Below are 26,165 nucleotides of genomic sequence, written 5' to 3' on the forward strand. Positions count from 1 at the left end.
TTGCTAAATGCCTTTTCTGAGCATAGACTTACACCTATGTGTAGCCTTACAAACCTCCACTCCCTCAAATCAGGGGGATGAGCCTCCTACAATGGGATCAAGGACTGTAAAGTTACTACTAGTAACTTTGCATATGTAAGTGGACAAAAAGATTAAAGTTTATTATTCTTTAAAAACACAAAATACAGATATTTTAATCTAAAATATAAATGTAAATTAAGGATTTACTTTAAACCGAAAACAAATAAGATAAAAGTGTTACAGCACATAAACCTAACAAATATATGTTAAATAATTAATTTAAATATATTAATTCAATTTATACATAATAAAAAAAGAATAAAGAATTCTACCTTCATTACATTTATATTTTTATTTAATATATAGTATATGTTGTGTTTAATGTATATTATATTTAATATTTGAATACAAGTTTCTCTCCAAGCTCCTCTTTAAATCTCTCTAAATCTCTCCCATTTAGTAGTATTTCCCATTTTCCTGCCACTCCCCCTCATTATCCCATGCTTACTACTGAAACGTTTATCGACATGTGCAGAGATCACCAACACTGTGGCAGAGATTTTCAAACAGAAAAAAATATGAGAGGAAGAGACAGAGATCTCCATCTATAGGTCTGTGAATAGCATTTATTAGTACATGAGTAGTTCTACTTTATGCACTAAAAACTGCCGTCTTTCAATAGGCCCCACTTTGTCTACAGTAAGGATGATAATTCACTTTTTTGTGATTAGTGGCTAAACCTAGCTTGGATGGGAGTTTCAACGTTCTTTGAATGTTTACATGCTCTTGTTGTAGGACGATGATTAGAGCTTTGTGATGTAGCTGTAACTGCATCAGTTTTATTGTTGCAAATGGAATAGCCATATTTATTTTTAAAGTACTTCCAACCTAAACTAAGCAGTTGTTTTAGCCATCATTCACCCTTTTACCCATAATGTCCCAGTGCCTACTTTCCCGGTCTAGAGTAAGCATACCGGAGTGGATGGATTCCTAGACCTTCTCTGCACTGCCACAGTAACCACAGATTAAGTCTTTTTTTGATTCAGAAGGCGTGCACTAATCAAAGGTGGTGCTTTGTACTTTTACTCCATGTTCACCAAGGAGGATGTAGGATTTTTAATGCTGGTGAGTCCCTACTCCCATGAATGATTGAGAATTGGAATTGTTCCAATAGATCTCCCGGATTTCTCTTTAAAGTCAAAAAAGGAAACAAGATTTTTCCACAATCGCTACAGGCATGTGAATTTATGGAAAAAAAAATCCAATGATGGAGCATCAACTCTCTCTTACTTCATAACATAATGCATGTCAGTTGTATTTCTGTCAACATAAAAAGCTGTGTGCTTTGCAATCGAGGGAGGAAAGTGGTTAACATCAACGTCATTGCTCTAAGCTGCAACAAACAGATATGGAGTCATTTTCATTGTGGGACCAAAAACACATTCTTGATCTCCAACTCCCCTTAGAAAACCCTGCCCTCCCAACAGCTTAAAAACCTGTGTCCACACCAGCAGATCCTGGCAAACACTCTATCAGGAAAGCCTATGTCTGACAACTGCAAAGTCCTCAGTGGCCTCTATGCTGATTTCAATTCTCAGTTTTGCCTGTGGCACCTATTGTACAACATGGAAAAAAATCCTATGAACTGCTTCAATGGTTTGTCCAGTAAGAGTAAAGGAATGATCTCTCATGTGTTAAGCTCTGTAGGAGAGTAGGGTCTGCTACCACTTTTTGCTGTGATTCTCTGGTTTTTCGACTTTAATGTGGCTGTGGCCTGCTAATCAGACCCACAGCCCAGCTGTTCTCTCTCTAAATTGATACCATGCACTTTAGGTGCATACCAGATTGGTTACTGGGTCACTCTTGTGAGGCCCTGTATAGTGTACCATAGGTACCGAGGGCATAGGTGTACCCTAGGCCTACCAGGGGCTGCAGCATGTATTGTGTCACCCCTGGTTTGCCTTCCAAACTGACACCACAGGTCTGTTCACACAGCCTGGGTAAGGTGGTGTAATCACCCCTTACTTAGATATAGTATCCCTATATCTACCTTTACATATAGACACATATACACCTATAAGCCACTCCTATGGTAGGCCTCGACAATCCTGGAGGCAGAGTGCTTGGTTTTATGTGAGATGCCCTAGCATGAGCTAAGCCCCTCTGCAGCTTTCGGAACCGAACCATCTCCTTATAGCTGTTCGATGATATAGCCATACCATATACTCTTAAGTGAATTATAATCCTCGTGGTTAATGCTAACTTTGGTTTGGCTTTATCAAAACATGTTGTGTAAGGTGTCACACACTTTGGAATACTACTCCTTCCCCGCCAATTCTGGCGGCGGGGGTAGCATTCCACCCTTCTAGAGGGAAAAGACATGTATGTTACTGCTTTACCCGGTTAAAGTTAAACCGAGCCTCAGCATCACAAAATGGATGCTGCTGCCACAGACACGAGTCGGACCTCCTGTTGCTGGGGGAAACTCCAGCAAGGGCGGCCTGGACAATAGGTTTCTTGTCCAGGGAGGTGCCAGCACCTACCAGGCAGGGGTTTTGTGTATTGGGGCAGGGAGGGCTGCATTCAGTGAATGCCTCTAGACACTGCCTGGGGCACACAAGGTGCTCCATGCATAGCCCGGCTCAAACCAGTTTCTGGGGCACTCCAGACCCAGCTCTCGTGCGAAACTGGACAAAGGGAAAGGGGTGTAACCACCCCTTCTCAGGTCCACCCATAGGAGGGACCTAGGCCGGTAATCCAGCCCCCATCCTTAGTATAAGTATAGGAGCTGTGTACCCAGAACTTTAGATTATCCTGGAACGAAACTTTGATACAGAACTCTTGGACCTTCGACATTCTATTCTGACTAGAAGACGAAAGGCATCTCCCTTGTGGTCAAGGAGTGACCACCCTGTTCAAACAGGCACCAACGGCAACTTTGCCAGTCTGCAGACTTCTCTGACCCCGACCCACATCCACAGCAAAGCTGAGACCCGTGGCGGACACGAGAGATGTGGGACCGGACATCTTGGACATCCTGCATTTTGCTACCTGCACTCCTGCACTCCTTTCCTGAAGCCTCAGTAAGTGGTGCATTGGGGTACGAGAAGCCCCAGCCCTGAGCATCATTTGAACCGAAGCTCAGGCCCCCACACTCCGCGAGTGTCCCGTGGGCACCGCCTTTACATTTGTGCTCGACGTGTCTTCCTGGCTCCTTGCCCGTTGGCTAGTGAGCCCCCTGAATTCGCCATCTTGAATCTGACTTGCGATCCTGGTTGCTCCAGGTTTGCTCCAGCTTCCCTAAAAAGGAGAAGCGCCACAGACCTTGCTGGTCTGTAACAGAGCCAATCTCGAAATCCTGCGTGGGTTGCGGTTGCCAAGGCTTGTTGGGTCCAATCCGGATACCGATGCAGCAGTCATCTAGATCCATCGTGGGACAGCTCTAATCCAGCTCCTGGTCATCGTCGATGCCTCCTGGACCTCGTGGCTAAAGAGACAAACTCACCTTCTTCACCTTAAAGCACCCAACTTCGCCTGGCTCCTTCCTGGTTCCTTCCTGGTCACTGGCTAGTGACCCAGACTCTGTCCCCTCTGCTTTCAGGTTCTTCACATCACCGATCCACCCGGACACTTTTCCTCTGGTCGCCTGCAGCACTTCTTTGCAGCTCTCCATAGAAAACGATGACGAAACCCGACATCAAAAGACACCTATGCACCCGGCTTCCGTGGGGGAGGTAACACGAGTACTCTGGTAGTCTCGAGGGTATTGGCCCTCCTAGTGTCTAAGCCTTAAAGGGTTCCGTCCTAGTCCATCCGGAAGTGTCCTTAACTTGTAACTTTGTAACTTTTACGAACTCCATAGAAAGTCAATGGGAACCCGCGCCTGTGTTTAGACACTGCACGCGGCTCCCGTGGGTCTCCTACTTCTTAACCTTTGGTTGCTTAGTGTAGCCCCAGCGATTCTACAGGCCCTAGGCCTGCTTTCTAACTCTCACGTGGTACTTATACCACTTTCTTAGTATATGGTTTGTGAGGCCCCTAGGGTATAACGTATACTGTGCAACTTATTGTGTATTAACTGTGTGACTTGTATTGTATTTTTACCTCTGACCTCAAAAAGAGTGCAGAGGGGTTGTGTTTAGATTAAATACATATATATTTGATGTATACCTTGTGTGGTGTCCTTTCATTTGGTATTCAAGGGATTATATATGGGAAAATAACTTGCTTAACTCGCCTACTGAAGTCTTAGCCTGAAGACTGCTGGTTCATGCTACCGCTAGGATAGCTTTCTATAAGGTTGACTTTACAACCACCATCAATAAGGGTCGTTTGGACTGGTGCAAGGTGCCCACTAGAACTAGCGGACATCCTATGCCAGGCTAACTTCTCACTAGCTCCATTTGTGGCACACAGGCTATATCAGAAAGGGATCATCACTGCTGCAATAAGCCAAAGACTTCAGACATCCAAGATTTTTGGATTCGGAAGATTCAGGGAGACAAAAACATTTCTTAGCCAGTCTAAATAGATGCCATTTTTCTTTCCACCTTAATTTCAGGAGAGGCTACATAGGTTGAGAATGCTCTCAGAACTATAGTCTGAGATCTAATAAGAATGTGATGGTCAGGGACATTTTTGTCACCTATTAAAATCCACTGATGATACAAATGCCTCCCAGTACTAGGTCGGGTTGTTTTATTCAAATAACACAATCATAAATAAGCCTCCTTTGGATTAACGTACTGCAACTGGGTATTACAGCAGTTTGCCTTGGGCCTCAGAAATACTGCAGCCGAACCTTAAGCTGCTTTCCTTTGCTTTATTTACCCATGCCACCGGAAGCTTACAAAACGTGGACAGTCTCCCAAAATAATGACCTCTGTCAAATGGTGTCAGAGGAATTAATCTGTACTTCAATGTGGCACAGAGGCCTTACTCTAAGCACATACAATCAAAAATGTTGTATTGAGACTTCTGAAATGTCTGTGATATATGGTCAATTTAATTCCCAGACAATTTATTGGAGATATGTATAAAGGTTAAGATTGGACATCCAGCAAAATCTTGACATCCTTAGCCTGGAATAACACCTTATAACAAAGAAAGTAACCATTCCCCTCACAGTTAAATTAACTAAAGCAAGATCAGACTTAGAATATGCTTGCATCCATCAATGTCATGAGCCACCTGCCTCAAACATTGTGCAGGGTCCTCAGATAAATGCTCAAACTCGTTCTCCCAATCTGCTACATTGGCGGGCAGAGTACTGGTAGCATTCAGTGGTAGTAAACCTTCTTTGCATATATTCTCTCTGACTATTAAGAGGCAAAAAAGCCCCTTGCTCCTGAACTAACAGACCCACTGAAGCATCCACCACGGGTAACTAGTGGGTTAAATGGATCTCCCTTGACCACAGGTCTATATTTCCTCAGCACCATCCTAGCAGTTGTTTACAATGGGACTGTTAAAAGTCTTTACAAAAGGAAGTATAGTCAACTCTTCCCTTGGCCCTTTTTGCAAAGTATGTCACTTTACCCTGGGCATTGATATCATAGATAGCTTCAATCAGATTAGATGCACACCCTATCACAAGGACTACTTCATCTTTAGAAGTACCCTAACTATTTACAATGCACCCTCCAAAACCTCCTACACCATCCACTTCAAGCTCACAGAAAGGGAAGTTCCACGTGAGCTTATCAATTGTGAACCTAAGAATCGTTGCAGAGCTGTCAGTCCAGATACGCAACACAGAATACTTGGGTAGCGTGCCTTGGATGATGGCAGAGCCGGAATAAAGTTCTGTGAAACCAATTGATTTGGAGTTCAATTCTTGCCACTACTGAAATCCTGAGGTCACCTAACTGGCTCAAGCCTGGCAGAGCCAGCAGAGTGTCTGAAGTGCCAATCCAGATTGCCCCAAACGACAGAGAGCAAACAAAGATCAGCAGAGTAAATGGCTCCTCCTGCCTCTACCCCAAGACCTCCAGAGCTGCAAAGTGATGTACCTGATGAAATCGAGCTGGTGAGGGCTCTGCTGCTTCACACACCACAGCTACGACCTCTGAAAACAGACAATGCCATTGGAGTGTTGGCGCAGTAAACCCAGATCAAGACGTCGATGCCTGTAACGCCCGTCTTCCTTAGAACTCAGCCACCATCTTGCAGGACCCTGCTGGTCAGAGAATGGTTCATCACAGCTTTGGGGTAATCCATCGTACCAATAACCAAAGACTGCGCTCCTTCTCCTGAACATCACTTTGACTCCACAGGTAGGTAGATAGGTAGGTCGGGGATCAAGCCCAGGCTGCCATACTGCCACTGAGGTACCACCATCTACAAAGTAGAAGGCAAGCCTCTCGAATTCATGGACATCTCTAAACACACATGAGATCCTTTACCCCATCTGGGAATTTGAAGCTTCTCTAAATATATCACTTAGGAATGAGTGCTGCTTTCTGCTTGACTTGAGTGCTCTGCTAACTTTGGGAGACGATGTGTCCATCTGCCAAAGAATACATCTGATGGGGCCCCGAATAAAGTGTATCAATTGAACTTTCACCTGAAACCCCGCTCAGATGCCTTTTCTGCATGATAGTGAAGAGCAGACACCACTTTCTATTGTACCTCAATAGAGAATCAATGTGCAAACACTAGTACTTTGCAGTTTGACTCCTAGTGCAGACGAATGATGGAAGGATATTTTACAGCCTCAAATTCACTTTTTTAATCACCACCTGAGCGTTCTGAGAAGTGGAGACTTTGGCCTCACTGAAACACTACGGCAGTGGTTGGTACAAGATAACCTGATATCCTCACTTATAGTCATTCCCCGTGCCGTCTATGCATCCTACCTGACTGAACCCCTAGTGTAGGAGAAACTGCAAACTATCCAACAGCCCTGCGTCCTCTACTGCCCAGCCCCTCAAACATTCAGCGCCAGGACACCCTCAGGGCGATAGTGACTTTACAAACACACATAACATAACACCTCCTCACTTCATCACAGCACGAAGGATATTGTAGGGAACGTAATACAACAATGTAAATGTCCCAAGTCCACATTAACAGACAACACAAGCAGATCCATCTCCTCAGCGTTGATCCCATGAGCAGTCTGGAAGGCCTCGTTGAGAGGCCAGATCCTGACATCCATCTCAAATAATGCACCAATCCTACTAAACGACACAGACCCAAATAGATTGTGCTGGCTACCAACTGATCTCACTGATCAACATGGACATTATACTGCTAGCTGAGGCACGTGTGAACAGTCTACTGCGAGTGATACGCAGCCTCAAATGATTCCCAGGTGGGTTTTGTGCTGGGGAAATCTAAGAGAAATTAGCCATGAACAATCTCACACTCTTGTGGCTCACCGAAGACAATTTTTAAGCACTGCGGACACTATTAACTATTTTCAACTAAGGAGAAAAGGAAAGAAAAATAATAAAATAAGAGAAAAACCATTGGGAGAGGAACACAACAAACATTTCCATGTGTCTTAAAGTATGCATCACCAGAGGAATAACCCGATAGTAATTATCATCCCTCCTCCCCATGTCACTTCTCACAGGTGGGATATTTTAAAGGGACAATGATGCAAAGAAAACAGTATGCATTAGAGATTCCATTTGTAATATACACTTGTCCTCAAAGGGGTGATACATTTTCTTAAATAGAATGAAAATGAAATGCACAGACGGCACAATACAGAAGCTTTTGGCTCACACTATTTCTTTCTGATCCATGCAGTCATTTTCATTTGCTCCAATAAAATCCATAACTATTCAAATAAGGTTGAATTTTCAGCCAGAACCAAAAGAGTGTTTAACACTTTCGAGCAAAGAATTGAAATATGCACACTTAAAAGCCCACATAAGGTAAACAGTGCTCGCGAGTTGTTTTACCATTATGCAATGCCTATGACTGCACCAAATACACACCGGTGCCCATGATATGTTGCTTTAGCATACTTACCAGCTGCTTCACTCCCTGCGATGCAGAGCGGGTGGCATAATAGTGTGCAATGAGCAGCATCTGTTCAAACTCCTCATGGGCAGGTGAATTTGCTTCACTGGATTTTACCAGGTTCTCACACTGTTCAAAAAGAACAAAAAAGAAAGGACACAGGATTTTAAAACAACAAAATATAAGGGTCTGGATGAAAGTTCTCCCACCTCTAAATACACAGGTAATGCAATGATGATCAAGGAAAAACTGTGCTCTTTTTAACAATCCACAGGATCCTTCAGTCTGAGGTCAGCTTGGTTTCAACCTCTGTGGAAAATTAGTGCGTTTCGGTGAACATTATCTGCGCCATCTTGCCTCTTCCCCGATGCCACACTTTTGTCGTGCGCGCCCGCCATTTTAAGATGCCCCGATCAGAACAAACCCTTTTGCATGCCGCTGGCCCCTGACATAGCCCTTTGCCTTCGCTAAGCCCGCACGCTGACCACCCCCTGCTTGCACCTGCCTTGAGTCATAAACCCCTCTTCGGCGCTGCTCTGCCCCAGGCTCTCATCCTGTTCCCAGCGCGACGCCTCCCTGCTTTCCTTTCATGATCTCCGGCCCTTAGATGCAAACCCCCTTTTTCCCTGTGTGCCCGTTTTGTCTTCCCCGTCCCCAGGCCGACACCCAGCTCTGCCGATGCCATTCCTTGCCCCTCCCCGTACAATAGGAAGCCTCCCCCATCAAAGGATCCCCGGGTTGATCAAAGCCCCCCACTCCATGAGATCCGATCAAACCCCCCACATTCCGTGAATCGGCGGAATATCCAGCTGCGTGATACTCATCACCTGTTATGACTAGGGTGGGGATTTCAACTGTAAATGTGTGTGGGAACGGGCCCCAAAGGGGGGATTCCGGGTATGTCTTCCGTATATCAAAGCTTTGTCACATGTATGTAAACTGTAATAAAAACCATAAACACTGTATATAAGGGGCCAGGCCTCAAACGTAAGTTAGAGCACCTCAGAACGATACCTTCTGTCCGTTTCGTTGTGTTCTCCTCCGGAGAGAATAAAAAAACCTTGTTTCCTGCTTTCCCGTCTCCAGCGCCTGCCTCTTCATTGTTTTAAATAACTAGGGGGTCACAGAGGCAATACCGCCGGGCAAATATCGATTGTCCCCGACCCGATTGAACTTTTTACAATTGGCGTCCCAAGCGTGGGGCCCATCAGCGACTCGTGGATCCAGTGGGAGAGGTCCCGACGACAGAGTGAACGACTGCAACGATCGGGAGAGCTCTTGCCCAATAGACCCTCGTCTGGCAGCCGATCATCCGAACTTCACTAGTTCCGAACAGACCTCTCTCGAGTGATCTACGGTCCTGACTGGGAACCATCAGGAGTGCCGTGAGAAATACGAGAAAAAGAGGACGATCGGGCGCTGGATTCGGAAGACAAGAAACTGTCCACATGGTCCGGGTAAGGTCGTGTTGCCACGACAAGTTGCGAAAGAATTTGTTTTGATTGCTTGATTGTTCAAAAATACTAGTATTGCCTTGTTTATTTTTATTTAGAGATTCACTGTCTGCAAACGGAGAAACAACAGGCTCCCTCTCCCTTTGCAAGCAGTGGAGGATAAGTAGGGTAGCAGCCGTGCTTGTTCTTTTTCTCCCCCACTCAATAATTGCTTGAAACTGAACTGTTGTTCGCAAACTATTGTTTCCTGGAGATTCCCTGTCTGCAAGTAGGGAAGAGACCACCCTTTTTGCAGATAGTGAAAAGGGTAGGTGACGCAGATCTTTGCGGACCTACTCATTCTCCCCATTGTTATTTTGTTGGTCTTTTGGTTTTTTTGGATCCATGAGGTATTCACTACCTGCAAACAACGTAGAATAGAAATATTCTGTCTAGTCTTTGCACCTAGTGATAAGATAGGCAGTGCTGACTTTTTAGTCCCTCGTTACGAGCCGTCATGTCTGTCTTCTCCCCATTGATAAATAGCCTGTTTTGCCCGGACCGGGTGTTAGAGGTGGACCATATAGCTCCACTGGAAGGCACCCCTAATAAGGACATGTTCATAAACTATGGGTTAGTCACCATAGCTTATAATAAATTATGGCACAGGTATACCGAAGATAGCCAAGACAAACAGTGGCCACTGGCAGGATCCTTTGACCTTGATAAAATAGAAACGTTAGAAATAGCCCTTCGAAATAATAAGACGACGCCAATTATGCTCGACAGTCTCGGTATGTGGCGCAGAGAGGCTACGAAACGACAGAGAAAAGACGAGGATAAACCAAGTAGGGAAATATACCGACAGGACAACCCCAGGACACCGCTACCCACAACTTATCCCCCGACACTACGCAAAGGACGACCAGACTTAGGGTCAGACCAATGCGCTTTTTGTAGGTATGTCGGACACTGGAAAGCCCAATGCCCGACTCTACTGAGCGTGAGTAAAGGCAAAGGGCCGACAAGAACGACAGACCGACAGTACGAGAAAAGGCGCGAGACAGAGAAGAACCCGACTTACATAGACAGACCAGACAGAACCACCACGTTTGATTATGCCCGATGGCACAGATTTCGCCAGGAAAATCTCAGCGGCACGATCAAGTTCTCCTAGGTCGGGCAATGTCAAGACGGGAACCCAGCCTCGTTTAAAATTCACAGACGGAAAGAGATAATTATGACCAATAACTGTTTTTATATTTGTCTTGGGTCTTTGTATGTCGTACTTGTACTGTCCCCCGTCTGAGTTTGTGTGTATGTAATGTGCGAATCTGCGTCATCCCTCTACACGTGTTTCCGTGTTACTCAACCTCTGTTAGCAGAAACCTAGCATAAAAAACAACCTGAAAAGAAAGAAATGGTAAAAGCAACATCCGTAGACCATTAATAAACTTGAACTTTTAATTTAACACAACAAACAAGGAATAATAACGATAAACTGTAGAAAATGAAAGTCAAACAGAACATTCGCCCCCCCCCCCCTTTCTGGAACCTTCCAAAGTAGGGCAGGGTTACGGCTACGCCCAACCAACGGCAACCCATATAAGGCGAGCCCCGCCGCCAACTCTTGGTCAGGAAATCTTAACGTATGGGGGAGCCGGAGGAGAGGCAGGAGCCCGCAGCCTGGGCATTTGCAGGTAGTCCCGCCACATGTCTCCTTGGCCGGCCGCAACGGGCCTGGAAAGACTAAGGTAGTCCCGCCACATGTCCAGAGGAGAACGAGGCACCTCTTCCTTTTCTCTTCCGTCACAGCCGCAGCAGTCCTGGACGGCGGGATGTCCTGCACGTACCTCCACAACAATCTGTCCAAGTTGGGCTGGGAGGGAGAGGCGACGCGGACGAGCCTCTCCCACCTCCACCGGTAGGAGGTTTCCCAGCCCCCAGCCCGACGCCGAACACCCCCAGTCAGGCGATGGTGCCCATACTTCCACAGCACCGGACACACAATGGTGGCACCCCAGTATTTGCGCAGCACCGAACGTACAATGGTGGCAATTGGGGAACACCGGATGTGGAGAGGCCTTCATGCGGGGCGATGAAAAGCAGCGGCATGGAGTGCACCGGGAGAAGGAGACGATGTGAACGAGTCTCCCTCGCCCCCAGGTGGGGGCATCACAGCCGCACCCCAGCTGAACGTCCCGCTCTCACAAAACAGGGACCTCTTCCTTTCACTCCGAAGGGTCTCTTCCATTCTTGCAAACTCGACGAGAGTGGCCCCTGTAGGGCCTCAAAATGGCGTCTGGATCCGCTGGAAGGCGGGCCCCGGCCACTAGAGTAACTTTGGCCAGCCATACAACTCGAACATTTGTCCCATGGGACACGAGCCCCCATCTCCGACAGCATCTCCGCAGCCTTGAAGATCCTACAAGGGTCCCCGGCGGAACCTTCGGCCTTTGCAGGTTTCCGGTAAGGGACGGCTGCCTTGATCGCCAACGAAACAAACATGACATTGCCACACCTTCTGTTAGCGTGAATTCTAGGACTGCCGGAAAGGACTCTGGTCCAAACTGCCAGTAATGGAAACATTTCCCCCTGATGCTGCTTCCGGACTGAGCCGGCCCCGCCCAAAATGGCGCTGGTATCAATCGGAACTTACGAACACCTCGTGGTGTTCCTTCGCACTAATATAAACTTGATGTTCTGAGATTTTATACACTTGGCTAGAAAAGACGAAGAGAACTCACTCGACGAATAGTGTGAAAAGATCCCCGTTACACATGTTGATTACGAATGTACAATGTATTATATTTTTATAACTGATGTAAACCTCATTTACGACGCACACGTACGGTATGCATATAGGAAATCCGATTACAACTGTTATGATTATGCTTCTAAATTATGAAAATATATACCCCCGAACCCCCAGCCAATTAATAGACGTTTTAGTCTCTTACAAATGAAGAGTAAAACTTTCCGATGTTTTTATTGTTGCAAACGACACCCCCCACTGTACGCACTTTAACCATTGCCACGACCGACCAAATACGACCACACCCTCCTAATCCATATGCTGAAATGAATTTGCAAAATAAAAGTCTTTGAAACTATGGACGGGTATTGCATGCTTTATTTTAAAACAATATGGGATGGGTAGGGAAGTTTTTTTCCTGTGCACCCTACTCTGCTCTCTCTTTAAGGTTAAAGGAAGATGGTTGCCCAGCCCTGGAGAACGGATCGGATCGACAACACGACACTCGGCCTTAAAAGTACGCGACTGACTCATGAACTCTCGCGTAGAGGAAGACCTTGACTTCCAAGGATGGGTAAAACGAATGGTGTAAATGAGGGAATGTAAAAGGAGGGTGAAATGAAATAATGTAAATATTGAAAAATACAACGTTCCAAAGTAGCAGGGACCCAAGAACCGAAGAACTTTAGAACGCCACGGCGTTGAAAGAGGTTTAAGGATCCCGATAGTGAGATATATCCTTTGACTAGATACCTCGCACTAGGCACCTCTGGTTTCCTTCTTATGTTTCCCCGCACACGCCCTACATGAACACACCACCCCCCCCCCGACTCCGAAAACTATATCCCCGGGGACCCCGCCCCAAGGAGGAAAGACGAGTAAGAGGTAAGTAAAGGACTTATGAATCCATGTATTTGAATGCGCGCGAATGCTGACTCCCCCACCCCCCCCTCTTTTCCTCCCTCTGCAGGTTACGTCAGAAATTACAGCCGAGGTGTGGCGAAGATCTGAGACCTTGCCATGTCTAAATACACGAAACGGACTAGCGCCGCAGGGTGGTGTCTAAGCACGCCTGCAAACTACTCACGTATCGAACAAACCCGAAAAATTAGCACAACCTGATAAAAAGTGACCACCCTTAAACCAGACCGGAAGAATGAACCCATGTCACGTATGATGCGAAACTGTGAGGGAATGTGTGTGTGTGTGTGACCGAGGCGTTGACCCAACTGGTCAAAGGACCGAGAATGCGAGAAAGTGCGACAAAATGGTACCCCCCCTTTTTTCTTCTTTCCTTTTCTCAAAGCACGTCCCCTCTACCCTGTCTAATGCTCAAACTGCATGATTACAAGATTCTAACGCGGACTCGTGAATACCCTTTACTGTGTAATGCACTAAATAGCCTTCCTTGAATGCACTGCCGCCCTCTCTGTTGCACGTGTACTATTTAGCCTGCCGTTGCACTCTCTCTCTCTCTCTCTCTCTCTCTCTCTCTCTCTCTCTCTCTCTCTCTCTCTCTCTCTCTCTCTCTCTCTCTCTCTCTCTCTCTCTCTCTCTCTCTCTCTCTATTTTTGCACTACCACTCTCCCGAGTGGTTAGCCCCGAAATTGGCAGATTGCCACCCCTAGCACACCACCTAATTGGCTTCAAATACCGTCAGTATTTGCACAAACGCTTGTCTTTAATACAATCACCCTGAGGCCGCGTCATTACCTCTCCTTTTCCGATAGAAGTCAATGAACCCAGGTTGGGCCGTAAGGGAAAGGACAGGTAAGACGACAGAGGTTCCCTAATCTGGCCCGAAATGAGGGAACTACATGTCAACGGCTCCTATAGTATAAAACAAGGACCTCAGAATACGCGACCCTCCCCTCCCCGAAACGTCGCAATACCCAAACCAGAAAAACGATCACCCCCGTTACCTCCCCTGTCTATGTCCCTGGTTGTTTCCCATAAAACCCCTGTCCTTCCTAGTTAAGTAACCGGGCTGTAAAAGGTTACGTAGGACCCAGAATGATGTTTTACAAGGTTAACAGACTAGACCAAGGTAAAGAAATCATCAAAATGAACCCCGCAGTAGTTGAAAAACAGGATGCACCGATAGAAAGGAAATGTTTAGCCATGTTTGTCTCTCAGCAAAATATCTGTGTAGTACCATGTTGACGACTCACTGTACCCTTTTGTAAATGTGAAACTCTAGAGAACGGCATCTCTTTGCCAGATTTGTCTCCCGAAGGTGGGTTACCATCAGATGAACTGTCATGCCTGTAATAAATGATTATGAAGGAAAGTCATAGTAAATCCAACAGGTCCGCCACCGGTCATTCATATGCCGGTTGTGAACATTAAATGTAACGGACTTTTTCATTCTTTACCTGGAGCTGGGAGAAAAATAGACTTTTTGATTATCTTCATCTGCAAATTTTCTAAAGACTGTCTTTTCAAACTTGTTTAAGGGTACTGCTGTTGGAGGAGAGAAGGACCGGATGTGGGAGCACGAGGCCCGACTGCCGACTAAGGGACACCTGCGACATTAGCCAAGGCGAGACCACGACTGAAAGGAGCTGCAGGACGAGGCACTGTTTTCGACAGCATGAAAAGAAAGGGTCGACCTGATGCCCCTGCTCGACGTCCAGTGCCTTTCGACAAGTCCCCGCTCTCTGAATTCCGTCGCACGCCCGCCCATTTGAAGTCTCTCGTTCCCCTAGTTTGTTCCCAATTTGGCCTTGCTCCATCCCCCTTTTTCCTCTGACCTACCCTATGGACTGTTTTGAACGCTCTTCTTCCATCGGAACTTTCTGACAATCACCTCAAAGGACACAGGGCGAAAAAGGACCTTTCCGACCAGAAACGCGAGGAAAGGGTCGTGCCCTGCAACGCAGAACTTAGAACAGAGCTGGACTTATAGCTCCACCGCCGGTGCTCAACAGCGCCAACGAAAGACCACAAAGAACAATGAGAACTCATAAACTTCGAACATTCGACATCCTCAACCACCGTTTTGCTTCGCCTCATTTCTCTCCCAGCCGCCATTGTATTGATCCTGCTCCAATCCGAATCCGAAATATGTAATAACCTGCCAGTTCACGTTATGATATGTACTTGCTGCTCTCGCTGCAGAACCGTTTTTTGTATTGCATTCCTATGACTTTCCTGCTGAACAAGTTTATCAAAGTTTATCAAATAGGTGTACCTCCTAAAAACTAGAAACCTAAAAATGTATTATTTACAACTCTTTTCATCTAGGGTTCCTACCGTTTTCTTTCTCATACTCACCACAGTAGAACCGAATAGGAAATGAACCAGCAAGATGTCTTGAATATGTTAAAGGGAGGACTGTGGAAAATTAGTGCGTTTCGGTGAACATTATCTGCGCCATCTTGCCTCTTCCCCGATGCCACACTTTTGTCGTGCGCGCCCGCCATTTTAAGATGCCCCGATCAGAACAAACCCTTTTGCATGCCGCTGGCCCCTGACATAGCCCTTTGCCTTCGCTAAGCCCGCACGCTGACCACCCCCTGCTTGCACCTGCCTTGAGTCATAAACCCCTCTTCGGCGCTGCTCTGCCCCAGGCTCTCATCCTGTTCCCAGCGCGACGCCTCCCTGCTTTCCTTTCATGATCTCCGGCCCTTAGATGCAAACCCCCTTTTTCCCTGTGTGCCCGTTTTGTCTTCCCCGTCCCCAGGCCGACACCCAGCTCTGCCGATGCCATTCCTTGCCCCTCCCCGTACAATAGGAAGCCTCCCCCATCAAAGGATCCCCGGGTTGATCAAAGCCCCCCACTCCATGAGATCCGATCAAACCCCCCACATTCCGTGAATCGGCGGAATATCCAGCTGCGTGATACTCATCACCTGTTATGACTAGGGTGGGGATTTCAACTGTAAATGTGTGTGGGAACGGGCCCCAAAGGGGGGATTCCGGGTATGTCTTCCGTATATCAAAGCTTTGTCACATGTATGTAAACTGTAATAAAAACCATAAACACTGTATATAAGGGGCCAGGCCTCAAACGTAAGTTAGAGCACCTCAGAACGATACCTTCTGTCCGTTTCGTTGTGTTCTCCTCCGGAGAGAATAAAAAAACCTTGTTTCCTGCTTTCCCGTCTCCAGCGCCTGCCTCTTCATTGTTTTAAATAACTAGGGGGTCACAGAGGCAATACCGCCGGGCAAATATCGATTGTCCCCGACCCGATTGAACTTTTTACACCTCAGCAGTCAGCACAAGGGTGTTTCATCTTATTCTTTCTGCAAACAGCACAAAGGCCTTCATCACTCTCAACACATCTCAAGGGTTTTCATCAGTTAGTCTCTCAAAACATCTCAATGGCTTTCATCACTGAGCCTTCAACTCACCTCAAGGGCCTTCATTGGAAAGTCTCTGAACACAACAGAAGGGCTTTCATCAGACTGCATCTGCACATAATGTTAGGGACGTTTTGTAAAGTGACTTTTTAATGTGACTAGCATCTTGGTGGAGGGACACTTCAGATGACTGCGACAAAATGTGCAATGTAAGGAAAAGTGAAGTTGAGCAGGAAACAGTTTTTGGAACTTTTATAAAGTCATGTAGCAATGCAACCATGTGCGTTGCACCTAAATAGGACAAGAAATGTCATCCTCTACAAGGAACCCTGTGTTTGGCAACCCACCAGGTGAAGCTTCAAAGAGGGAAGGTAGCATGTGGGTACATACTCTCTGCTGAATAGGGAGCCACAGTTGTCTCAGGTGAGGTCTAATAAGAACTTTACTTATATCTGATTAAGAGATTTCAAGATCATGTGAACTAATGCACAAGTTACTTACCTTCGGTAACGATATATCTGTAAGAAACAGTAGTTAGTATTAGATTCCTTACCTTAGAATATCCCCAGGCGTCAGACTGGATCCAGAAACTTTTGCGTAGCAGTACCCTTGCGCATCAGTAGGCGTTGTCTGCGGCTCCACGTCCGGCGTCGGGATGATGTCGCCGCAGTACTTAGACGCCGCCCTCGCGCGCTGACGTCAGTTCTTATACACAGCTTTTCCGCGCCAGAAACGCAGAGCCATGATAAAAACTAATACTGGTGCCATGAAACTAGGGCCCTGACAGGGCAAGTCCTTAACCTTAAATATCGGTTCTCAGAACGGGGAGGAAGGGTGGGGTGGTAAGAAATCTAACACTAACTAATGTTTCTTACAGATATATCGTTACCAAAGGTAAGTAACTTGCGCATCTGAAAGAAACACGTTAGTGTTAGATTCCTTACCTTAGAATAGATACCCCAGCAATACCAACCCCGGTGGTGGGTCTGCGAACCAAAATCACACCAGAAAGTCCTGGAGAACTGAACGGCCAAAGAAGCTATCTCGCCGGACTTGGCTGTCCAGGCAGTAATGCTTGGCAAATGTGTGCAGCAAGGCCCACGTAGCTGTCTGACAAATGTCCTGCAAAGGGACTCCCTGTCCCAAGGCAGTAGTAGCCGCCGTGGCCCGAGTGGAAAGGGCGCGCAGCCCCTCAGGAGGTTCCTTCTTAGCCAAGGAATAACAGATCTTGATGCACAAAACGACCCACCAAGAGTTGGTCCGCTTGTGCACCGTCCGTCCCTTCTTAGCGCCCACATAGCCAACAAAGAGTTGGTCGTCCACCCGGAACTGTTGTGTGCGGTTCAGGTAAAAAGAGAGCGCACGTTTTGGGTCCAGACGGTGGAGCCTCTCTTCCTCTTTCGAGGGATGCGGAGGCGGAAAGAAGGTGGGCAAGGTAATGGTCTGGCCGATGTGAAAGGTAGTAAGCACCTTGGGTAGAAAAGAAGGATGAGTCCTCAGAACAACTTTGTCCAGATGGACAGAGAGGAAAGGAGGCTTAGAAGAAAGAGCCTGGAGCTCACTCATTCGTCTGGCAGAGGTGATGGCAACCAGTAAAGTAGTCTTTAGAGTCAGAAGAAGTAAAGGACAGTTATGGAGCGGCTCAAAGGGCCAGCCATGTCCAGAGGCGCAGAGCCTCCTGACAAAGGGTCCGCGACCCCACCCCGCCCTGTTTGTTGCAATACCACATGGCGGTGGTGTTGTCCGTGAACACCTGCACTACACTTCCACGGACAGAGGGAAGGAATGCCTTCAGTGCAAGCCGGATCGCCCGCCGCTCCAGAAGGTTGATATAATAACAATAATAACACCTTTTTTGAGCGCCTGGTTACACTAGTCAACAGTGTGTCCCCGCGCTTTTAAACTAATTACTAGAACAGAACCCAAGAGAAAAGGCCGCTGAAGGACAGGGCGAAAAGATCTCAAAGTTTTGGAAAAAGGTAGGTTTTCAATTTACGCCTAAAGTTTCCTTCAGATGGCTCCATCCGGAGCTCAATGGGGAGGTCATTCCACTGTTTGCTGGCCAAATATTTGAATGACCGGCCACCCATCCTTGCCCGCTGGATTCTGGGCACCTGAAAGAGCATACGGCCCTGAGATCGTAAGTAACGATTAGGGTAGTACTTAGTAAGTAATTTTTGCAGATAGACGGGGCCTCTCTCATAAGCAATGCGATGGGTCAAACACATGATTTTAAATATGATGCGCTCCCGTATGGGGAGCCAGTGGAGGCCCACTAAGGCTTGTTTCCCTGAAGATCTTCTAGATAGGTTAAGAGCCAATCTACCTGCTGCGTTTTGAACACATTGAAGCCTGTGAAGGCCTTTCCTACTCAGGCCTGAGTATAGAACGGGACTGTAGTCGAGGTGGGGCGTCACCAGAGTATGAATTAACGTTTTCCTGCTATTAGCAGGGAGCGAGTCCAGGGTCTTGCGTAAGGTCTTAAGGATCCCATAGCATTTACCCGATATCCCTCTGGTGTGATGTTCAAAGGATAGAGTCTCGTCCAGTTTAACCCCTAAGTTCTTAACCTGCTCCAATGGTTTAGGGACGGTGCCAAGTTCTTTAGGCCACCATGCCGACGACCATATGGATGGAGATTTCCCCACCACCAAAAGTTCCGTTTTATTAGCGTTGAGGCGTAAACAGTTTGTGTTCATCCATCCCGCTAGTCCGCTCAGACAGGCAGTGAAGTTGGCTGAGGCCTCTTCCGGAGGCTGAGATAGTGTCACTACCAGTTGGGTGTCATCAGCATATGACACTATCTCAACCCCGTACGCCGCAACCAGCTTGGCCAGGGGCGCCATATAAAGATTAAACAAAGTCGGGCTCAGAATTGAGCCCTGAGGCACCCCATGTCTGAGCAAACGCACCTCGGATTTAAAAGGTGGACGGTATACTTGGAATTGCCTATTCGCCAAGAATGCACGCATCCACTCGTGAGCCAGACCCTCAATGCCAACCTCGTTAAGACGAGAAAGCAGCAGGGGATGGGAGACGGTGTCAAATGCCGCGCTCAGATCTAGTAAGAGGAGCGCGGCTGTTTTCCCCTTGTCAACTCTACTCCTTAATAGCTCGGTGGAAAAAAGGAGGGCCGATTCAGTCGAGTGGTGCGCTCTAAATCCTGACTGGGAGGGATGCAGATGTAATCCCCTATCCAAATATTCAGAGAGCTGCTTGTTAACTATCTTTTCCACCACCTTAGCGCAGAAGGGCAGCAGCGATATAGGCCGATAGTTATCCAACTGAGCAGCCCTAAGATGGGGTTTTTTCTTTAAGGGGATGACCTGCGCTATTTTCTAGTCTTGAAGTATGTGGCTTGTTAGAAAAGACAATTTCGCCATGTGGCCTATATGAGTCACCAAAAGCTTGGCTTGATTCCTTAGGACGTTGGGACAAGCCACATCCTTAGGGGAGCCTGATTAGATGCTGCAAATGATATGCAGCAACTCAGTGGTGTTAGGCACCGCAAACTGATTAAGGCAGCCACTGTAAATCATCTCACTGCTGGTAGAGGTATCCCTGAGAGGTTCTTCCGGTACCTCTGGAAAGGTTTTATAGATATTGTCCACTTTCTGCACAAAAAAATCAGCAATGGCTTCACACATAGCTGTCGAGTGCAGGTCAGGGGCTATGGTTCTCTCCAATGAAGTGAGCTCTTTGTATATAACAAAGAGTTATTTAGTAGAGTTCTCCGCCAATTCAATTCTGTTCTTTACAAAGTTACGTTTGGTGGATCTGATCAGTTTATGATAGCTCTTTATACTCTTTTTATAATTGAGTTTAGCCGAGTCATCATATTTACTGCGCCAGATGCGCTCCAACTTTTCGCATTCCGTTTTACTAGCTTTTAAGTCAGCATTAAACCACTGAGCTGTTTTCGAGCACCTCGCTGGTGCCTTGGTAGTCCACGGGGCGGTTTCATCTAAGGCTCCTGACAGCCATTTTTCATAGTCTGTCCAGGCTTCGTCTACACTGTCTTTAAGTGGGGGACTGCCTCTTTTTAAAGCCAGCTCTAACTCGTCCTGCTTAATTTTCCCCCATTTCCTACGTTTACATGCCATCAGTTTAGTGCTAGATGGTAGTTTAGACTCCCCACGGATGGTAAACTCCACCAGAAAATGGTCCGATCATAATACCTTACTGGGGGGTAGAACCACCACTCCCTCCCAGTTGGCAAAGATCGGGTCCAAAAGATGGCCTGCTTTATGGGTAGGAGTCAGGGATTGAATATTAAGGTTAAACATTTTTAAAGATGCTAGTAATCCTAAAGCTTCCCTGTCATTCTCATCCTCAATATGAAAGTTAAGGTCACCCAAAATCAAAAACTTATTGTACCGTAGTGCAGGGTGGACAATTACTTCCATCAGGCTGTCAAAAAAAAGCGACGTTTTACCTGGCGGACGATAAATCAGGTAACCGTTAATGGCCCTGTTCGGAAGGTATTTTATAGTAAAAAGAGCAGCTTCACATTCTTTAATTAACACTGTCTCTAGAGTGCATGACAAAACCAGTTTATAAATAATGGCGATACCGCCTCCCCTCTGTTTAGCCCGATCTAATCTTAATATCCCACAATCTTGCTGGAGTGCTTCCAATATATCTGGATTGGACTCTGCATCCAACCAAGTCTCGGTCAGGAAGAGAGCATCTGGTTGTTTTTCCACTAAGAGGTCATAGATATCCAACTTATGCTTCCTAAGAGAACGACAGTTAATCAGCAGCATGTTCAGAGACTCTGTCTTACACTCTGCAGTGGTGTTATTAACTGGAATGTACAGGCAGGTCTTACAAATCAGGGGTAAGCTCTCTACATTCAGAGTATGATTACAGGCTCTCTGAAAGGGTGGGCGGAGGTGCATTAACTGGTCTTTGGAGTAACTGACCCGTTTCAGGGCATCTGCGGTGATTTGAGCAGAGTTTTGGGCCCCTAGCCCCGTTCGGCCCCGGACGGGCACAGACGGGCTTGCCTTTGGCGTGCCGCTGCGCGGACGGAATGACCGTGTCCTTTTATCCAGTTTGGAGGAGGGTGGGATGCGGCCAGCAACTGGACCGCAACCCTTTCCTCCCTCCAGTATGGCGGGTCTAGCGAGTCTCTCCCGCAGCGTCAGCACGTAGTCTGCTGCGCTGCGCTGGGAGCGGAGAGAACACAAGGGTAAGGCTGGTCTACCACAGAGCACCAAAAAAATAAAAATATGCCGCACAAAGTGCAGGGAGCAGGGACTCCGCAGGAGACCAGAGGCCTCTGATCTCTGCCTCTCCCATGTAGCCCACCCATCCCAGGAGGGAAGCTTCCGTCACCACTGTGTGCTCCGGTTTGGGTAGGGAGAGGGATTTGCCACTGACCCAATCGCGGTCCGTGAGCCACCACTGCAACTGTCTCGCAGTGCCCTAAGAGATCAGGATGTGGTCGGACAGGTTGCCCTGATGTTGTGCCCACTGGAACTTCAGGTCCCACTGCAGAGCCCGCATCCGCCACCTGGCGTGATGTACCAGCAGGATGCAGGAGGCCATCAGTTCCAGCAGCCGTTGGGCCATCCTGACTGAAACTCAGGATAAGGGCTGAAAGATCGGAATATCCCAAACCCGCTGGTCGGGAGTATAAACCCGAAACTGCGCCGAGTCCAGAACCGCTCCAATGAAGAGGAGTTTCTGGGAGGGACTCAGGTGTGACTTCGGCACGTTGATGGAGAACCCCAGCGAATGCAGGAAGTCGACCTTAGTCTGGAGGTGGGAGACGACTGTTTGGGGTGAGCCCGCCTTCAGCAACTAGTCATCGAGATAGGGGAAGATTGGAACCCCTGATCTGCGCAGATGAGCTGCGACCACTGCCATCACTTTCGTGAACACCCGAGGGGCACTGGTGAGGCTGAAGGGGAGCACGGTAAACTGAAAGTGCTCGTGGCCCACCGTGAACCGCAGGTAACGCCGATGGGCCGGCAGGACGGGAATATGGAAATAAGCATCCTGCAAGTGCAACGCTACCATCCAGTTTCCAGGGTCCAGGGCAGCCAGAACCTCAGCTAAAGTCAGCATCTTGAACTTCTCCTTCCGGAGGAAGACGTTGACGCTCCTGAGGTCCAAGATAGGGCGCAGGCCCCCTTTGCCCTTCTTGGGAACCTACTTCTGGGCCAGGAACGCACTCGATGGCCCCCTTGGCCAAGAGGGCCGTAACTTCCTCCTGCAGAAGTTGCAAGTGATCCCCGGGCATGCGGTGGTACTGCGGTGGCATGGCTGGAGGGGTCGTCTCAACGGAGAGGGAGTAGCCCCTTTGGACGATTTGCAGCACCCACCTATCCGAAGTGATGGTACGCCAGTGGAGCAGGTGATGGGGAAATTCTGCCTCCCACTGGTTTGGAATGGGCCTGAAAACTCGGACTAGGAGGGCTTTGAGGCAGATGCTGCGGGAGCGGATGGGGACTGACCGGCTCTCTGACCCCCCGTTCCGCCACGGCGAAATGCACGTCCGCAACCGCGTTGAGGCTGGTTCTGCGGCCTGTGGCTGGACGAACGTGTGGGGGCACCCCATCTATGGCCATGAAAGGAGCGAAAGGCAGAAGTTTGCTGGCGCTGGGCCGACAGGCCCAAGGACTTGGCCGTAGCCCTGGAGACCTTAAAGTGCTCCAGCGCGCCAAAGAGGCGACGGCCATCAAAAGGCATGTCCATGAGAGTGCTCTGAACATCCCCATAAAAGTTGGTGGACCTCAGCCAGGCGTGACGACGAATCGCCACCATCGTTGCAATCGCTCTACCCAGCGAGTCCGTGGTGTCAAGTCCACATCGAATGGAGTACCGTGTTGCATCTCGCCCCTCAGCAAGAGCCTGGGTGAGCCGGGTCTTAGCCTCCTCCGGACACTGGGGCAGCACGTCCGCCACCGTATCCCACAGAGAGTGGGTGTAACGGCCCAAAAGGCATGTGGTATTAATGGACCGCAACCGTAGACTGACAGAGGAAAACAGTTTCTTGCCAATGTGTTCCAGCCTTTTGGATTCCCGGTCCAGGGGTGCAGTAAGGAAAGCAGTTTGGGACGTGGAGGCCTGGATAACCAGACTCTCAGGGGTGGGGTGGGTGGACAGAAAGCCAGGGTCGCCCAGAGCTGGGCGGTGGCGCCGGGCCACGTTCCGATCCACAGGGGGAACTGTGGTGGGCTTGGACCAAGTGCCCATCAGAAAGTCAGTGAGGGCCTAATTAAACTGCAGCAGAGGTTCCGAAGAGCCTACTGGCGGTTGAAGCACCTCGGTGAGGATGTTAGTCCTCACAGCCGCTGCAGGGAGCTCAAGGCCCAAGGCCTTGGGCGCCTTGCATAGCACCACAGCATAAGTTGCTCCCTCCTCCGTAGCCACGGAAGGAGGAGAGAGAAAACCAGTGTCAGGGGAAGTGTCTAGACCACTGGCCTCCCCTAGCTCATCTGCCCAGTCCTGACTTCACTGGCACTGCTGTGCCAGAGGGTCCTGAGACCCCTCCCAGTCCTCCCGTTCATCTGTGTCCTGATAAACAGGCAAAAATGACAGAGCCGGGGCATGGGTGAAAAGCTCACCGGTCAGTGTCGGAGACGACGCCGAGCCCGGGCCGGGGCTGAAACCGGGAACGGCGTCATCCGAGGACGGCACCGGAGGTGGCACCGAGGGGGTCGGCACCAGCGGAGGAGTCGTAAGGTCAACTGGCATCGACTGGGATCCAGGTCTGGATCCCACGGAGTCCTGGGGCGCCAGGATCGAAGTCGCCGGCGGCGCGAGGCCGAAGCCGCCGGCAACACAGGGCTAGGACCCCCAATCGGACCCGCAGGACCCGAAGGCGCGCCAGCGGGTCTCGACGGCAGGAAGAGAGTCCTCATGGCCACGAGGAAGTCTCGAATCTGCTCCGGAGTCGCATCGAGTCCAGGGACCGGAAGATGTGGGGCTGGATGCGACTGCGCGGGCCCCGCCGGAGCCGCGTGGGCGGCACCACCCGAACCCTCGGCCGAGTTGGCGAGGGGAAGTCGAAGAACGACGATGCTTCTTCGACATCTTTTTGCCATGCCTCGACTTACCCGAGTGCGAGGACTTGGATCCAGACTATCGATGATGACTGCAGCTCCGCGACCGGTCCCTCGACTTCCTCCTCAACTGGGACATCGAGCCGACTGCCGTAGCTCGAGTAGCTTACGGGAACGCTCCTGCCTAGCCTTCGACGTCAAGGCCCGGTAGTCGGGGCACAACTTGTCATCGTGGTCGGTCCCCAAACAGTAAAGATACTGGCGGTGGGGGTCGGTAACCGACATCAGTTGGTGACAGGCGTCACACGGCTTGAAACCGGGCATCCCTACTGGCACCAGGAGTCGCGTCGACTCGAAAAAGATAGACAAAATGTCCAAAAAGTTAGTAAAAAAAATGACTATGGGTACGCTCTTCACGGATCAACAATTGCAGGCGCGGAAAAAAGAAGAACTGACATCAGCGCGCGAGGGCGGCGTCTAAGTACTCCAGCGAAGTCATTCCGGCTATCACGACGACGAACGCGGAGCTGCAAGACGACGCCTACCGACGCGTAGGCGTACTGCTGACGAAAACTTTCCGGATCCAGTCTGACCCCTGGGGATATTCTAAGGTAAGGAAACTTAAACTAACGTGTTTCTTTCAGATATTTTTTGCATATTGTTGGAGGCACAATTACATGCCATTTGCATAGTTCACTCTGGATATGGCCATTCCAGGAACATTATGAGATGTCCAAGCATATGAAAAGAGAATGTCAGGTCTTTGGTAGTTTAATTCCTAATTGTCTTTTGCTGTGGCATCAGAAAGAGGGCAGCGGCCTTGAGATTCAGCAACAAATCCTAAAATCACATATGGTCTGTGGGTTTGAAGATGCTGGGAGTGATCAGTGTCTAAGGGTGCTTCTGCTGTGCCAGTTAGAAAATATCTAGAGCTGTGCTGAAGTTGGTTAAATAGGTCTTGCCCACAACCTGATGTTGATGAACAGTAACATGTACACTGTTCAGTATAACAATACTGACAAATTGAACCTGAAGACAACAGTAAAACTGTGGAAAAGTAAATTTTGCCATGTTCTATGTCCCTACGTGTCATCCATCATATGTTATGTGTGCATGATTAAATATGCATATGTACTCCCCATGTCCGATTAATGACGCAATTACAGTTGTGTCCCCCTCTAGTATGTCATTTCCCAGTCCTCATGAGTAATATGAGTATCAGGCCTATGTAAAGTTATGTTGCCACGTTTCTCAGTGTGCACGTTATTCCATTATAAAGTCCCCGTTTCTAGGCCTCAAAAGGGCCCGGACACCAGATTCAGCTCCTGTCTCCTGAAACCTCGCTGAGAAGCGATACAGCCCCCACCTGTATCCTCGACCCTTCACTTACTTCCTGCCTCGCAGTGCCCGGCCCAGCCTGGCTCAGTCTCTGAGTCTGCCAAGAATATGTTATGATTCCAGTTATCAGTTTAGTCCTCCTTCTCTGCATTCCTAAGCTACTGAACTGCATCAATAGTTTCCGTCATTGTCTAGCCTTCACGTCTCCACGTTAGAGAAATACTGTATTTAATGGTCATTTAATATTCTTCATCACGCACTACATGTAGAATAATGCATGGTCCAGTCTTAGAATCAAGTTAGCCTTTCCTCTCCTGACTTATA

The 26,165-nt window shown here is 48.3% G+C and overlaps 1 protein-coding gene across 1 annotated transcript in view; it reads right to left on the reverse strand.

Annotated features, from left to right (window-relative positions):
* The window catches only part of IFT172 (intraflagellar transport 172), a 1,142,656-nt gene that overhangs the window by 196,884 nt on the left and 919,607 nt on the right, over positions 1 to 26,165 (reverse strand). The window contains exon 42 of the mRNA XM_078650113.1: positions 8,005 to 8,124. Coding sequence (XP_078506239.1) covers positions 8,005 to 8,124 — 120 coding nt within the window. The remainder of the gene's footprint in view (positions 1 to 8,004; positions 8,125 to 26,165) is intronic.

This window comes from Lissotriton helveticus, chromosome 6 (genome assembly GCF_964261635.1).
Source record: "Lissotriton helveticus chromosome 6, aLisHel1.1, whole genome shotgun sequence".
Lineage (NCBI taxonomy): Eukaryota > Metazoa > Chordata > Amphibia > Caudata > Salamandridae > Lissotriton > Lissotriton helveticus.